Source organism: Ciconia boyciana, chromosome 10, assembly GCF_034638445.1.
Source record: "Ciconia boyciana chromosome 10, ASM3463844v1, whole genome shotgun sequence".
In the NCBI taxonomy this organism is placed as follows: Eukaryota; Metazoa; Chordata; class Aves; order Ciconiiformes; family Ciconiidae; genus Ciconia; species Ciconia boyciana.
In genome coordinates, this window is record NC_132943.1 from 6698818 (window position 1) to 6716716 (window position 17899).

Sequence of the window (17899 nt, forward strand, 5' to 3'; positions counted from 1 at the left end):
ATCGCTCTTCTAAAACAGGTGAATTATCAGAGAGATGGCTGTTATCTACTACAAATACTTTTTCTGGAACATGCTAGGTTTTCTGAAGGTCAGCCATGCTGTGATGTGATTGTTGCAAATATTAGAGATTTCTACCCTGTACTGTTAATGTTATTATTATAAGAATTGTATAAATACTCAACCTTTGACTCTTAGTTTTGACAAAAAGTATTGTGTGTCCCCCACACTGATACAGCAACTGTTGTATGTGGGAAACCAGAGAAGTGATTCTTTTTTCATTCATTGAAACTATAGGGTGAAATGACTGTTTGAGAGGTTAAATCCCAGTTTGAGCTGCAAGTCAAGTGAAACAAGGAAAAATTTTGCTTTGATGAGTCAGATTTAAGAATGTTGCTGTAATGAAGGATAATTATGATGACGGAAATTAAGGACAGAATTATGATAATTGAAAACTCTGTTGTGGCAGATATTAAAAGACCCTGGAGTTCTGGGGCTGTTAAACATTACCATTAAAATCCTGGTAATTAGAAATACTTGACAAAGGATGGGTGAACGTTTAGTAGAACAAAACCTTAACTATTACTTTCTGATAATCCTATTAAATTGCACACTGTATTACATGTTTAAGTCTTCTGTGACTGAGACTGCTTGACGGCATAGTTGGTTTCCAGCATCTAAACCTTCCATCTTAGTGCTTTAGAAATAGATTTAACTAAAAAAGAAAAAAAAAAAAGAAGAAAATACTAGAAACTTCTTGCACTTCAGCCCACTGCTCTAATCAAGCACAGACCAGATATTTAAAGGTCTAATTCCCATGAAAGTTAACTTGTGACCCTGTTCTTTGTGTTCTATGAGTGAAACTTCCCCATTCCTATATAGCTGTCTAAAGTTCATTTCAGGCTGAGCTTGTGGCTGTATGGTAGGCACTAATTCCACTATCTTTAGAGAATTTTTGGAGTGCTTTTTCTCTAAGCAATGGAACGGCTCATGTTTTCTATTTTGAGAAATCTCCTTACTTTCTTTTTTCTTGGGTTACATGAAAATCTGCTTTCTGATTGTCCATGTAGAAATCAAGTACAGTAGAAGGTCATCCAAAAGGCCAGGGACATGTATGATCCAAAGGCTATTTTCCTACTGGGGTACACCAAAGTAACTAGGTAAGACTTGTTTAGTTTATGAATTATTTTAGACAATTTGAAAATGAAGGGATTTGGGTCCCGGAATACAAAGGAGAAAGAAATAGCTAGAATATTCCTATTAGAGCCAATTTAATAGAATTTACCACTTGACCAGCAAGCAGCTCCCATCATTTTAGGGGCAGCAGGGGGTCCGACCCCGTACGCACACAATCCTGGCAGCCCCAGTGAAGAAGTCATTGTGACCATAGCAACACGCGGCAGCGTGAAGTATTTCTGCACCTCCTCAGCTCCCATCCTGGCACTGCTGGGGACACAGACCAGCTGTGCATGACTGATCCTGTTTATGTCACCACTATTTTAACTCCACATTACAAACCTTGTTTCCCCTGCAAAGAGCATCTGCTCTCTGAGTGACATGTTTTTAATGTGCTGATTTATCATTGTCAGATGCGGGATTTTTATTGCTGAAATTTGAATATTGTATTTAAGGCACTTTTGTGATTACAGATGTTTTACATATAAATTGCCTTATATTACAAAAAATATATTCTGTACTTCTCAAGCAGTCTCATTCTCATGTGTTTCACATTTTTATACCTTACTCTGCATGGCTAAGTGGATGTGAATGGCTGTCTGCTTGGGATAACTGCAACCCAGGCTACAGTGCTGCATTAGCAACTGCCCCTTGGTCATGCACAGGCCATGATGCTTGAGGAAACACACTGGAAACAGCAGTTTGGGTCCTGCCCACAGATTTCAGTTGTATCTGCACTGTGGGTGCCCCAAAACTCTGAGATTTCTGGGGCCAGAAATGCCAGAGGCTGCAAGTGCACGGCTGCCTCTGTGCAACCTGGCTTGGAGGTAACTAATGCAGCTTCAGGCAAAGCACACTGCAAGTGAGCTGCTGACTTGGAACCATCTCTGCACTCCCTGGGAAGGGGCAGGGACTGGGAATAAAGGCTTGTGGGACCTCTGCAGGGCGGTCCAACTGGCGGATCGCTCCTTCCTGGAAGCTGTCAGACCCTAAAGGGTGACGAGAGGAGGCTGACTCCTGCCTTTGGCACTGCTCAGGGGAAACAGCACAGTGGTGGAGAGGTTTACAGCCACATGGCAACAGCCACGCTCTCTGAGAGAGATCAGCTGCTGCTTGCAGTCTGTGACACCGAGGAGCTGCCGGTCTGCTGTGCAAACAGTGTGGTGTGCAGCGGGTCTCTGTGGTGCCCAGAAGCAGGGTGCAGCAGCAGCCCAAGACCTCCTGGCTAGAGGGTGGCCAGCCTGGCCCTTCCTCTCACCCGCACCCAGCCATGGGTTTGCCTGGGCTGGTGGCCACTGTGGATGTGAAAAGTCCAGCAGCTCAATTCATGATCAAAGAGTGGAGAAAACAGTATTATCAAAAGCATGTTGACATAGATATATGCCTGTCTTGAACTCTACTTTACTGTAGGTCATTCAGGGCATTCATGTCAAAAGTTGCTTGGACTCCTAGGTCTTGTTAAAGGTTTTTCCATATCCAATAAACAGGTTTGGTCCTAAACTTTACTAGTTATTGTGTAATATTTATAATCAGTTATTGTTTTCTTAGCATTATAATATGGAAACACAGACCTAAACAAGTATTACAAATTTCCACTCTTGCTGGCATCAGAAAAATTGCTTGCATGATGTTTCAGACTTTGAGTTCATATAAAGTATTCATGAAGATACATGCCAGCTAACTAAATACATGGACCAGCTCAAAAAGTATGCACTGAAACATGTCATACCTCAAATATAAGCTAATCTCCAGATATTGTGTCAGACCGTAATTGATTGAATATCATCAGTTGAGCAAACAAATTTCTCAGACTGCCTTTGGATGACCATTTCCAGCTGGTGACTGACCATGTCACGTTGCAATGGCTATAATAGTTTTTAAAGTAAGCAAAAAGATTAAGTACAACTTGATTTAGTGCTTGTAGAGAGAAATTCCACCTTAAAAACACTATTCCCCCTCTCTAGCTCCCGTCCAAAGCGGGAAGCACCATCAAATCTGAGATGGGGTTTACTACTCCTTTGTGGGATCTTACTCCATGAGAGACAAACAGCCAGGAGCCGAGCTGCTGCTGCATTTCTAGATGTGGTCAGTAGCTTGCGAAGAAAAAGGACACAATACAGGCTGCAAAAAAGAGATGCAAGAGAGTCAGCAAATCTAATGAAGTATCTGCTCAGGAGGGGACAGGAACAAAGAAGAATAAAAATGTTACAAGAACTGAAAAAGAAAGGAACGGGGTATTACTGGTAAAGAGCATGAGTAATTAGGTTAACCCACATAAGTTGTGGAGAAGACTGGAAATCCCAGAAGGAGGTAAGTACAGTACCAGACCAGGGTTGGAGTGCAGCTTGTAGCAGACTGAAATTTCTGGAAAAGAGATCCTTCGAAGAAATATTTCTTCCTGCTTGTGAGAAGGGGCCCTTCCTCCTGTCACCAGCATTTTCATCAAGACAATCGTTAGAATGTTTAGTTTAATATATATATCAGTAAAATTTATTTCTACAAGAAGGAATATCAGGATGCTGCAGGAAATAACCTGTAAGTGCAATTCTAGGAGCTGCGAAATCCTAAAGCAACTTTTCCCATGGTTGTTCTGTGCAGCCTGGCTGCTTCCCAAGGAGCGCAGAGCAAAGTAGTTGAAATAACACCACCATCTACTGGGCAGCCGGTTAATACAGCGAACGGAGAGGTCGTACGGAGACGAAAGCGTGTGCGACTCCCAGCCATGGCTTCTTTGGTACATACCAGAACATGCTTGGTAAGCCCCCATCACGTAATTCTTCATTATTTCTGTTATTAATGTTTACTGATGCTTTTCCAGGCTGCTTTCTATGTAAGACATAGCTAAATAGATACATAATAAAAAATTACTGCCTTGCATGGATGTACATGAGTAGGGAAACGGGGAACATTTTTCATAGCATTTCTGTGCAGGGAGCAGCACCAGTACAGCAGCTGTGCCCTGTAAAAGATATATTAATTTGATTCCCATCAGGATTGATATGATTTGCTCTTACAGATCTGTTGCTAGGTCACATGCAGTTGCACACATCAAGCCTGCAAAGCAGAAACCTAGAAATAGCAACGTCCACTGACAAGCTGAGATGCATGCTATGGCCAGATGTGGGAAACAGCATGTGACAAAGACCCAGAAATTATTCTTGCAGGAAGTATAAATGCTGCAGGATTTCTTGCTGTTGGGTGTATAAGACTTACTGTAGCCTCCTTCCATGCTTATTTCTGATACAAATAATTTCCAGTAACAATGTGGGGTATCTGTGGTACCTAGGTGGTATTCTGCAAAAACAAGCTAAAAAGCCACAAGCCTATCAACTCAGCTAACATGGTTAAGGCACATCATTTTCTATAGCCTAAGGCACAAACAAGGAAGATGTGACTGGTATCGTATGAAGCATTTTTGCCCCCTGCCCCAGCCCAAAAGACCAGAGACTTGCTAACAGTTGGATCAGTAGAGAATAGCTTTCACAGGAGTCAGAAACAAGGCTAAAACATGCTCCCATTAATGTGGGGAGACAATCTGTTACTGTCCCTTAAATTAAGATGAGTAACAGCCCTCACATGAAAGACTGTGAGATTTTCTCCTGCAGAGGAAGAATTGCTGGAGCTATGCAAGACCCGACCCCCCCTGCTCCATCACCCCTTTGAGTTTTTACAAAGTTATATAATCTCTTAATGCCTCTAGCTATTTCAGGCCCCCACGGGGTAAAAGAAAAAAAAGAATGAAGTCATTAAACCTCCTTGTGCTCCTGCTAGGTGCTACTGAAATTTAAAATGTTTTCCCTTTCAGGAAGAAATGTCCAGAGGAGATGCAATCTGCTACCTGAGCTGCAAAGATTTTCCTGGAGGCAGGACAGTGCCACATGCAACGAAACACTGTTGGGTGGGGATCGTGAGGCTGGATGAAGAACTTGGCCATTTTGTTGCAGGATACGTGGAGACCAGGGGAATAGTCGTTAGTGCGAGGCTGAGGATAGGTACAAGCTTAGGCCAGGTCCTATAGCAGTATGGGCACAGGTATGGCTGCAGCATCCCTGCTGGGGGCCTTGCCAGGGCTTTCTCCTGTAACCATCAGTGCAACCACAGCTGAAAAGACTCACTGGGGATATTTAAGGTTTTTTTCTGGGTGGCTATTAGATTAGATTGTTTAATATTAATGTATATTTTTACAGCTGAATGGTGGTAAAACCTTAGCCTCAGAAACCTACTTTCCCTCTCAGAAAAAAAATATCCTTCCTTCTAATATATTTTTTCACTTAAATTTACATATAAATGAAAATTAATAGCATCAGATAGCCAGGGTGCATTTTCTCTGTCAGTAGCAGAAGCAACAGTAGATCCTGTGCATTTATTATGATTAAACATTATCGGTGTCTGTCACACATGAATGAAGCTGTACGAGGAGTTGATTGTCTATCTCATACAGAAAGAACTTGGAAGACAATTTTTAATGTGTTTTTTTTAAACCTGTTACCTATCCCCAAGCTATCCACTGGTTTATGCTGAGGTATCTCTATTGTCGCTGAGATGTATCTGCCTCAGCACAGTTTTTAATACTATGCAGACAATGTACCCATCCAGCTTGCATGACATTTATAAGTTCAGCAGAACTATGTAGGAATTATTTTCAATAGGACAACTGAGAGTAATCACATTACTTAATATCATAATGTCAAATGAGAGATTATTGTAATATTGCCAAAATATTTATCGAATAATGTAGGGAGAGTGTATTTTCAGTTCAGTTGTGAAATGACCGCGTCTGAACACCTGGGATCCTGTAGGTATTTTTGACCTTCATTACCTTCAAGCTGTGATGACTCTGCACACTCTGTATGTGTAAGTAAAGGAAGGGTATTGCTTCTCCTGAGGATGCTGCTTCAAAGAACATCATGTGGAGGAAGGAGCCATGTTTTAATGCGGTATTACAATTGGATCGTCTTAAATAGTTCTGTGTGCTTTGCAATTGCTTTCTTGCACATACCAGTGCCAGACTTTTTTTGCATATTTTCCTTCAAAAGTTTTTTTGAAGTGTGCTGTTTATTTTGAAGTGTCAATTTAGCTCTGCCATCCTGTATATATCATCAAGGCAAGTTGCTTTAGTTAACCTAGGAAAATATTCGTTATTGGGAATACAAACACTAATAAAGTTATTGGTGCAATAAATTATTTTCTTTTGTATGGAGATCAAGTAATTCAGTGCTTACTTCAGAAAAGACAATATAACCTATACTGTGAGTCCATTAGCAGCAACAACAAATCTCTTCTGGCTCTAGAGGAAGAATTAATTATTTACATGTTTCTCATTAACTTTTTACCTACTGTTAACAGTAGGTTTTTAAAAGAATTCCTTTCTGTCTGTGATCAAAGTTTTCAACAAGCCCATTTACAAGCAGTATATTTAGCCATTTTTAATTATTTGCAGTCTATCACAAAATGACATTTGCAATTTAGAAGCATTGCTGAAACGCCGCAGGTATTCCAGAAATTCCTGACAAGTCTTTTTGAGTGGCCAATGCTTTTACTCACTGCCCTTGATGTGCTGTTGGATCTTGTGCTAATGTATCAGATACCATGTGTATCTTGTCTTCACCTTACAAAATAATACCAAATCTCACGAAAGACTTGAAGCTGTCTGTACACTCATCCATGGAGCTGACAGTCATGTATTTGTCTGGAGTTTTACCTCCGCTTAGGGCAACAGAACATGGATCCATACTGCTATTTTAGGACAAAATCCCAAGTTTTTTCCAGCTAAACCTGGACTCAGTTTTGGCAAGACAGTCTCAAAGAAACTTCTGATAAAATGGTCTTCATATTTCATATGAAAACCTTATAGAATCAGGACAATTCTCAATAATTTCAACAAAAAATAGGCAAAATTTGACCCTAACCCTAATGTTTTTACTGTTTTGGCTTACTTAGATCTTAAAACCTAGAGAAAGCCATAACATATCCAAAGATATTTCCATTTATTTTTCTATTTATTGAACCAATTGGACTCTCATGTCTCTGTGAGCTTGTGAAACTGAATCCTTTATTAATCAATTCACCGTCCAAACAATTTAAATAAATAAAAAAACTAGAGAGGGGTAGTATAATATGAATCAGGTTCTTAGATTTATCAAGTCATGCAACAAAATGGACCTTGCTTTCCCAAAATGGCTGTTGAGTTTTCTTTGGATCACCAATGTGCCTTATTCCCCATTTGTTCATCCCCAGCACCTAGTGCACGGCTCTCTAGGGCCAGGATCCTTACTCGGGAGGAGTAATGTGGTTTTTATCCAAAGGCTGAAAATATGGCTAATGCAACAGTTCCTGCACCATGAAACAACCAATTTCTGTTCTGTGATCCACTCTGAACTTGAGAGACTTATTTGCAATGCGACAAGCCAGACTGTTGTTCATCTTGTCGAGCACTGCTCAGCACCAGCTGCTTCTGAGGAAAGTTCAGCAAACTTGATAATGAGCACTTGGAGAATAACAGAAGTTTCTTCTTCAGCTGAACAGTAGCTGGCTTATGTCTTAAATATTTTATGTCCATTATACACTCAAAAATGCTGTAAAAGGACTTTGTAAGGTCTTGGTTTTCATAGAGGTATTTAGCCTGCATTTAAACACATATAGTAAATTCAGTGTGGTATAATGCTATTGAATATCATAGATTTAAGATTTATTACCAAAGGAAATTGCACTGAAACAATTTATTGGAAACAAAACAAAACCCGTGACTTGATGATGAATGACTTTGTTCTCTAGTCTCAGGCCAATTATTTAACAAAACATTTGTTACATTTGACTTTAGGCCAAGCAACAATGTAAGTTGACATATTCTAGAATAATTTAAAAAATGGACAATTTGTAATAAATTAGAGAGCCTACAAAAGAGCAAAGCACATTTAGAGAGAGTTATAAAATCAGCTACCTTGATAACTTAGCCAGTGGTGTTTAGTCATAATTTAGCCATTGATATTTAGTCAGTCCTACTAAGTGTATAACAAAATGCTGTAACAAAATGAATCATAAGCTCCGTGTCCCCTAATGCTACTTATTGAGTTAACTCTTCAGCGAGACGCCATTACCTGCAGTGATTACAGGTTCACAGCATGGAAGTCAAAAGCAAATTTGGCAGGTGCAAACGCCTGCTTCTTTTTTATAGCTGAAGAGGAAAAGTGTCCTGTAACCCAGTCTGCTTCAACTTGGTCCAGAGTTTTATAAAGCTCCATGCATACTGGGGAAAAAAAGCTTTCCTCCCTCCTGTGCAATTTTCTGAGCACTTATTTAGCTTCATCCAGTCTGCCCAGCTGGGTAGGCAAAAGGTTTGGCCCAAATTTTGATAATTTTGAATGCTGAAAAGAGATGTGCAGACCTCTTAGCCTATTTATTTTAGGCTAATAAATAATATTAGACTAATGTTATGTGCTAACAGGAAACAGTTAGAGGAGTGATATATTGTGGATAAAGTTCACAGAGCAAGTCTGTCTTATTTTCATACTTCTGAAAAAGTGCTTTGCACTGCTCTAACACCGAACTCAAACCGAAAGGGCCTGGGCACCCCATCAGACTGCTCAGCTAGAGGATGAGGAGAAGAATCAGTCAGGATGCAACAACAACAAACATCACCTTTTCTACACAGCTATTAGAGAAATAGCTGCTTTAATGGGCTTTCAACCATTAAAAGGTAGAATTGGAGGCTGAATTAGAGTATTCAATTAATAGGCAGTCAGCTCTGTAAAACCTATCACATGACATTGATGCTCTAAAATCCAAACAGGTAAATGTGATTAAAGTCCCTAATAAAGCAAAAATGTTTTTCTTGGTTTTATATAAAAAGGTACCATAATTCTTGTCTGAGATTTGTTGTGATAGACTACTAACTTCAAGCACCTGCATTGCATCAGTTTGAGCCAAGATAAAAAATAAAACTGGAAAATGAAATATTTTCTCTGCTGCATTTGTACTGTTTTCATGAACCTTCAGACGCAGTGGTTGAGGAATTGTTGGGTGGTTAATAGCAAGTCTTGTGTCGCCAGTAAAACTGAAAGGATAAAAAAGCAACTGTAAGAGGAAACAACGGGAATAACAGACTGTAGGCAAGATCTGAATTTTATGAATATTAGAAGCCAAGAGGTGTTGTACTCAAGGTGAAGTGTCCCTTAAAAAAGTGGCTAAGAACAGCTAATCCAAAATGAAGTCATAAAAATGTCCACGCTTGTAGAAATGGATGACAACAGAAAAGTTGGGCCAAAAGAAAGGAAGCATTAAAAAAATAGCCTGTGAGAGGTCTATGTACAGTGTGAGACAGCAACACAGCTATTTAAGAGCAGCCCATTATCTACTGCCTAGAAAGCCAAAGAGGTTTGCAAAGTAGAGTTGCGATTCCAATTTATGTGACATTTTGAATGAATGCTTACCTTAGAGAAAAAAATCTGTACAAAATAAAACCTATTCTAGAACCTTCATTCCCTCTAAAATGTTACTGGTCTATAACAATAAATATTATTCTATTAATTTTATATTACTAGGTTTTCAAAGGTAGGCAAATTAGATGAGATCTCTTCACAAGAGATGAATTTATGAGACAACTGTTATTTATAAGAGCAGAAATAATGTGTTTAGAGTGCCTCTGTTTTTATTTAACACCTGCTTTTCCCTCCACACAATATTCTTCAGAAAAATTCAGTAATGAATTGATTTTTACCTGTCTTAAAAGATGACAACCTGGAATTTGCAAAATGTCTGGGTGAGAATACTGAACAGAGGAAGCCTTGTGGAAAATAAATTATTGGGCTGGCTATAAATTGGCCCTTAGCTCCCATGAGGTCTTTCTGAGCCCTGTTGGAAACTTGCTTTTCCTGTGGGATGATGTGTATAAATCAGAGTAACTCCACTGAGAGCAATGGAGTAAATATAGCTGAGATAATCCAGCCCTGTATTTCCAACATTTCTCTAGTTTCAGTTATTTTCAAGGTGGGCTAAAGCTGGTGGCCATTTAGAGGTTTATGTCAACATTAGCAGTAAAAAAGCTGAGAATTTGAAAAAAACAGTTTCTGTAAAAGGTGAGGGAGAGTCTCCCATCGATGGCTGGAAGTACACTGTCTATGACCTGTATTTCAGCAGCTCCTGTTCCACCTTCCAAGGCACCACTAGCCACCAACACGTGATATTCGCCACATACCTTTTCTAATATAAAAAGTTGATAATTATTGTTTAATACAGAAAAGAGAAGCTCAGGAGATGTCCCACTGCCCTTTTGGTTTTGAAATTGACATGTTCTGTAAAATCCCTAGAGGAAGAAGTTTTAGGAAAAAAGCAAAAGAGAAAAGCAAGGAGCAGCAGGTCCCTGTGGATGATAGTTGAGGTGCCATGGCTGATTTATAGGTCTGGAAAATATTTGCAATGTCCATATTATACTTGTTGTAGGGATAAAGAGAGGATTTAATTCACTGGTACTATCAATCTGTTACCTTTCAAGGCAGTAAATTCACTAAATTCACTAAAAAAAGCAATTCAGCTTCATGGAGTTGTTGTCATAATATATCATTTATCATTTACTGTATGTAAGTACCAATAGCACAAACATTTAAAATCATCAACAGGACTATAAAGAGATGAAAGAAAAATGTTTCAGAATAAATCTCTGTCTTTTCCAAAGCAACCTACTCTGTGATAAGGTTATAGAGTGAAACATATGTTACTGGGAGCTTGAAATAAACTTCTTCTTTGTTCCATTGCAAATGTTTAATATTTGTGTATGATACTGATGGCAGAAAGAAGAGGGGGACTTTTAAAAGTAGGCTGATATGCCATGGTTTCCTCTACAGTGATGCAGTGAGGTTTCTCCAGGGGATTTCTCAGAGATGCTAAAACTATATACTATGGGGAGCATCCTATGGATGAATCTAACGGCCCTTATTAAATCTGCTGGGATGCCTGTCTCTTAAAGCTAATCTTTAGAGTTAATCTGATAGTGATGAATATCCCCATTAATACTTAGATTAACCGATCATCTCTGAAAATAAATAATATTTGCAATATTTTTCTTTCTTGAATGAATGTATAAAGGCAATTGAATCAAATTACGGGAGTTATCTATGCTGTAATACTCCCATTTCTCTGCCACTTATTTTCATTCATCCACTAGTTAGCCATATTTTACATTTTGATACCATTTATATCGTATTTTTGGTACAGCTATGATTATTTTTTATTTACTCCTAGCATCCCTTACTCTTTCAGCAGTCTAAAAGCCTTGAAGAGGCAGCATCTGTGTTGAAGAGGTAGAAGCAACCATTAGGCCCACTCGAGAGGAGCCCTGCCAAGGCCACTTGTAGTAATCGAGCTTTCTTTGAACACAACATCTGCTTACATAGACTCTCTTACAAGATCAAATTGTAACGGCCAAGATGGAAAAGAAGGATGAAAGAAGAGATGATAGCTATATGGTTAGTCAGCTTTACTGCCAGTTTTATGCTGTTTTTAACCCAAGCCAAATTCCCACCTTTTGTTATTAAACCTGGTGGTTCTGCTCTGATTCTCATTATTACTCCTGGCTGGAAGATCTGGGGGGGGATTGGCACTGCACTGGTTGCCCTGTATGATTTTGATTTCTTCAAAAAGAACAGTTCCAGAAAAAGGCTGAATGAAATGGTTCAAGGTAGGAGCAACACCTTTCCGCTTCATGCCTCTCCACTGCTAATACTGATGAAAAACTCCTGTGAAATGCCTTTCTGCTGTCATTTCAAAGGAAACTGTTTCCTAAATGGAAAGTTCACTCAATGAGAAAATTCAGTCTGCAATTTTTCTGAGTAATAGTGATTTTTGTATTGGTGTTATCTGTCCATAATCAAGGCTATGAGTGGCCATTTTTCTTATTCTTTCTTTTTACTGTCCAGTCAAGATAACTCAAGACTTAGGGAGAACAGGCAAAGAAGATTTTCAGAAAAGGTCCAATTCCTTTTCCCTACTATATCCTGTGTTATTGGACTAATCCACCAAGTAAGAGTGTTTTGAGAATTTCCACTCCATGAGAGTATGGTGATACTTCCATATGTACTAATATGAATTTTGCAGAAGAACAATCAAAATGCAGGGGTTTTTTTAATCAAGTAATCCATTTCACCTAAGTTGCACAATAAATGATGTTCGCAGAAGCTGAAGCAGTTCCTTGTGGAAGACAGGACCATGACCGATTCAGGTGCCAGAGCAGCTCACAAAAAATCAAAGAAATACTGAGCTGATCTAAGAACAAAAAAGAATTCTAAAACATTTATCTCCTTCCTACTGATTTTGTGGAAATCATATACTTTTCTGAAAATGGATTCTGATAGGAAATCCCCAGCCAGTTCCAATATGCACAGTTTGAACACGGGTGTCCTCTTTTTATTAGTATTTGCTAATTGTCAATCTCTTCACATAGAAAAGTCGGGTTTGGTTTTGAGCTGCTGAGCAACAACAACTATTCTCTTAGAAATGTCTTAGGGCACAGACAGTTTAGTGTCTTAATTTGGTGTTTTCCAGTAAAGTAAGGAACTTGTATGAAGAATGCACGCCTCGGTCATGACCATGTGCTAGCACACACGAGTTCACAGGGTGCTTGGCTCATGTATAGCTCACATGCCCTGGCAGAGGTGTCCATCTGAGAAGGGCGCTGATGGTGCACGCTGCAAATTTAATAAGGGCATGCTGCGCCCAGCTAAAGTTCAGATGGTTGGGGCAACACAGGAGGCAAAACAGAGAAGAAAGAAAAACAGAGGTTCATCCCCCTGCACACCCAGAGCTGTGGGTGCACCATGTCAGGTCAGGGATCACATCCAACTTTGATCCATGCCAAGGGGCAGCGTAGTTAGAAGGAACTGATTTAATTCCTCTAATGGGTTCATTTATGCTGTCTCCGAGCCCCAGCACTCATGCTCTGTATACCCTTAAAAACCTGGAGATAACGAATAGGTTTCTTCATTTTATCTCTGCTTTAGAGTTTGAACTCCCATAGTCGGGCCCACTGGCTAATGAGGAGTGATGCACTGAAAGCCATCAGAGTTCTCCCACAAGGGAATTAGAAGCTGAAAGATAAACACACCAAATGATCGAATGTACAAATCACTCTCTATACTCCCAGAGCTGTGCAAAGGGGGATATGCTTTTGTATAATGAATTATTATGCTAAAAATCACAACTAGTCCTCACTTAAATGAAGAGCTTGGTCCTGTAAATTACATGTAGTACTTCTCGTATTATTTTCTGAAGAACTAGAAATGCTGTGTTGTATACACTAGAACACAAAACAGAGGAAAACACAAGCTCTAATCACTGTGTGACCTCTGTTTATTTCCCCAAACTAGGCGTAAGCTGAGATGAAGTTCTTTCCATTTAATTTCACTCACCTGCGCAGTCTTGAAATAAGAGTGGTGAGATAAAAAGTAGTTGTTTGGGCTAATGAGGTGCGTGAGTACTGTACCTTGGTTACAAGTGTGCTTGGCATTTCCCTAAAATATATGGACAGAGATGACTAAAAGAAATAGAAGCCAACATCAGAGAGAGAAAATCCCAGGCCTGAACCCCTTTTCATCCTTTTAGGAAAATCTTGGGTGGGGGGTGGCGGGGTGCTTCCTGGAGAGTGCTGGGCCTCAGTTAAAATCCATTATGCCAACCTTTCCACTTGCTCGGAAGCCGCAGAAAGGATTGCAAGAGTCAGTGGCCACAGGTAGCCCATATCAACAGAGAAGAGATTGCCCTGGGAGCACAGTGAGTTTATTCCTTGTCACTGGACTTGGCAAGTATTTTCAATCCGATAAAACAAGCAAACAAAAATGCACAGAGGAGGGGTTTAGCAGGCATAAATGTGTAAATTCAGACTTGTAAAAAAATGTATAGTATTTAATGAAGACTCTGTGAAGACCCTATGAAGGATGCTGTCCTACTAGGAAAGTGTGTGTACAGCATGTGGATACATGCTCTCTTTGTCACCTGTGAATAACAAATCTTTTCTATGCTTAGAAAGCCACCCCAGGGGACAGCCTCATAGTGAGGGCATTCCTCGTAGGAAGCAGAAGGAAATAAACCTGGACTGTCATTTTTAGATCAGTTTCTAATGAGTGTGTCAGTGCTTAAAAGGACTGTACAACTGTCTGCTGGCTCAAGTGCAAAAGAAAAGTGCTAGCCACACTCAATTTTTGAGAAGAGGTACATGGTATTACTCTCTCTTCTCCTTCCTGGGGGATCCAGGTAGACGGACACTTCCGCGTGGCCTTCAGAAGATACCTGAGTGATGGGATTCATCCCTCAAAACTTCACTATTGCCCAGGACTTCTGCATGCAGCTCTTAAAGCTCCTGTACTGACTCAGGAGGCTGAGCATTTCATACTTTGAATAAAGTGTCAAAAAGTCATGTCTTTGGAGGCCTTCAAGGTATTTGCATTTTAATCATCATGTTATCATTCAGTTCTATCCTGAGGTTTGGTTCTGCATCTCAAGAAAAAGGCAAAAATTGTTGTCCTTAATAATCTTCCCACAGCCTTCCTCCTACCTCTGCTACCTCTCCATGGGCTGCCCAGTCCTCTCCACTCCGAGTCAGCACAGGTCCTCTGGCCCTTCCCCACCATCACAGCACCAACTTGCTGAGTGGGATGTTTCAGGCAAACACTGTCTCTTTCTTATAAATTGAAGACATCTGAATACCTAACATGCGTATCCATCAAACAATTTTTGGCCAAGTCTGAAATGCTGCTGCCAGCTTCCAGCTGTGACTTTTGGCTTGTGCTAACTCCCCATATCCACCCCTACCATTGAAAATTAATTTAATACAAGGACTGGTGTCAGGCCTTCAGTGTTGTGTCGTCTTTTTGTACAGACGGTGAAGATAATTGTTTCAAGTCTTCACTACCCACACTTGACAACACCAGCTTTCTGGGAAGTTTCAGTTTCTTCTCTTAGTGGGGTTAATGGTGTGGAGACTGTGAGAGTATTTTGCAATGTTTTTATGCAGGTTCTCCATGGTTTTAGTTTCCCATGATTTTTTAGATTGATGTTTGGGGGGAGGGAGGTGTTGTTCGCTATTTTTCTGACTTCTGTAAGGTCTTGTCTTGGTCTGGGAGAATGGGGAATGGGGAATATTTACACCTCATTGCCTGACCTGGAGCTGGTTGTCCTCCCAAATTGAAGGGAGCCATATCCAACCCAGGGAAACTCCTTGGCTGAGACAATGGGAAGCTTCATTTCATCTTTACCAGGAGTAACCACCTTCAAAGGCTTCCTTTGATTAAAACTTGCTTAGAGAGACGACAGGTAAGAGGATAAACAAGTCTACAAAACTATTCCTTTTCTCCTGTTGTAGGAGGTCCTGAATACCTTCCACTTACGCTTTTTGCCTGGTTGCTTTTGCTTTCTGTATCCAAAAGACCAAAAAAGTCTGGATTGTTTGTGGAAAGCTCTGTTGCTTTTTTGTAAATTGTTTTTGGTTGCCAATATTTTGGCAAGGATAACTCTCAACCCATAACAGGTCTCAGTCTTTTTCATGTTAAAAGTTAAACATTAGAGCATGCCTTTTAGGACAAAACTTAGAGTCAAAGAAGATTGGGCCCCCATCAGTACGTAGGAACTGCCACAAATAAATTCAAGCATTAACTGAGAAAGCCATGTAAAGGTAGAAATTGAGTCCTGTTTAAAATAAACTGGAATTTTGTCATTTGTCATACATTTGTACTCAAGAAATGGATGGGGAACTCTTAGGAAAATAAAAAAAAGAGAAATATTGGGCTTGGAGTCTTAATGAGCTTGAAGGAATATTATCTAAAGGCCAGTAAAATCAATGCAAAGACTCCCAAAGACTCCCAAAGGGCTACAAATGAGGTCTATGAGATAGCCAATCCAATGGGACTATTAAAAGCAGCAATTTTGCAACATCGAAATCCAAAATTAAAATTAAGAAAAAAATTTCAGAAGTTTCTTCTTAAATAACCTATATTTCCTTCAAGGAATCCAGTGGTAAAACTCCTCAAGAGATGTAGTTAAGCGAAATGAACAACATTTGAAACTCCTCGGCTGTACTGCAAAATGTTTTTAATGGCTTTGTTGATGCTTTTAGATGAAATGATCCTCACAGTAATTTGCATGGAATGTTTACAGACTTGTGTGTTACTCTGTTACCAGATAATTCACAATATCCTCACTTAAACAAGCAGACACAAAATAATCAAACTTGACATGTCAAAGAAAAGAAGTGCTGGCAGGTATGGAAAACACTGAACATTGGGTGAGGATACAATATTTTCTAAATAAAATGCCGTGAATATCAGTAGAGTATAGCATGTGATTTAATAGCAAATTCTTCATAGTGCGCATTAAGCTGGCAGTATGCGTTGTCGTAAAATAAACATTGTTCACACCAACCAGAAGTAGCACAAAAGACCCATGCGGTAGCAGCAGGACACTTTGAAATGAGACAAAACTTTAGAAAAATATGACTGAGCAACATGAGTGATTCAATTCTTTCACTGCTGTTTGCTTCTGTTTTCTATTTCTGTTACTACTGCTGGTGAGCCGACCTTCTGAAACATACGTCTCCTTTTTTAGGACGGGTTGGCAGAGAAAATGCTTCTGCACTTTATTTCAGCAGCAAAGGGCTATTCTCTAAAATACCAAACAATGATACATCGACCCAAGGATTGCTTTTTGCACTCCACAGACCACTTCCGTAACTATTTTGCATAAAGGTAACTTCCAGCAATCTGAAGCGAAAACCAAACTATTTGCAAGCTTGTATTTTAGCATTTTTTAAACCCCTCTCATACAAACACAGTGTCAGATATGACTGCATTAATCTGAAGTTAGTGTTGTCTGCTTTAAAATCCTCACGAGCAGGCACGTTTGGTTTACAACCCTAATTTCTCCAGGCTCACCTCCTACCACCGACACTGAAGGTACACGCTGTTCTCACCCTCCGTGTGTGTGCGGTGCGTTACCGGGTGTGTAAATCAGAGCAGCTGCAACCAGGGCAGCTGCAGGGACACATGCTCTGCGCTGATCTGTTTGTGTGTGTGTGGGTGGGTGAGTGTAGTTTGTGTATAGCTGGAGGGCTTCCCTCTTGGAAATTCTGGGATTAATGACACATTAAGCCCTCCCCAAGAGAGTGGATTGAAAAGAACGAAAGAAGAAAAAAAAAAAAAAATGGAAACAGGCAGGCAGGCTGATGGCTTTTCCTGCAAAGTTTAGTACTTCAAAAGTTAACTTCTAAGCAACTGCAGATGCATGGATAAAGCCTATCTTGGACAATATGCAGCAGCCCTTTCCTTTCCATCAGCATCTCCAACTTGTTGCCTACCTCTGTTGGATTCCCTTGTTGGCCATTAGCACTGAGTCAGCTCCGTTAGGTAAGGATTTTGTACTTTTTAATTATTTGATAGTCATTTGGGGGATAGAGTTCATGTGTATTTTAAACTGAGATGATCTTGTTTACATTTACTTTTGAATGTGGGTTAGAGTGATAGAGGGCTATTATTAGAGTCTCCAAAATAGAATGGAAGTAAGGTTAAAATAAACAACTTCTAAGGTAATGAAGAAGGTCAAAGTGATAATCAAGCGTGCTTACAGCACACAATGTTTATTGTCCATTAGAGGACTTCCACTTTCTTTTTTTTTCTTTTTTTTTTTTAAATAAAGAAATTACAAACCTGTGAAGATTTTTACTTCCTACTAGAAAAAAATCAAGTGATTT

The 17899-nt window shown here is 39.7% G+C and overlaps 1 protein-coding gene across 1 annotated transcript in view; it reads left to right on the forward strand.

Annotated features, from left to right (window-relative positions):
• The first annotated feature begins 17458 nt into the window (after positions 1-17458).
• The window catches only part of LOC140657611 (von Willebrand factor D and EGF domain-containing protein-like), a 181465-nt gene continuing 181024 nt past the window's right edge, over positions 17459-17899 (forward strand). The window contains exon 1 of the mRNA XM_072874891.1: positions 17459-17555. Within this exon, the coding sequence (XP_072730992.1) occupies positions 17459-17555 (97 nt within the window). The remainder of the gene's footprint in view (positions 17556-17899) is intronic.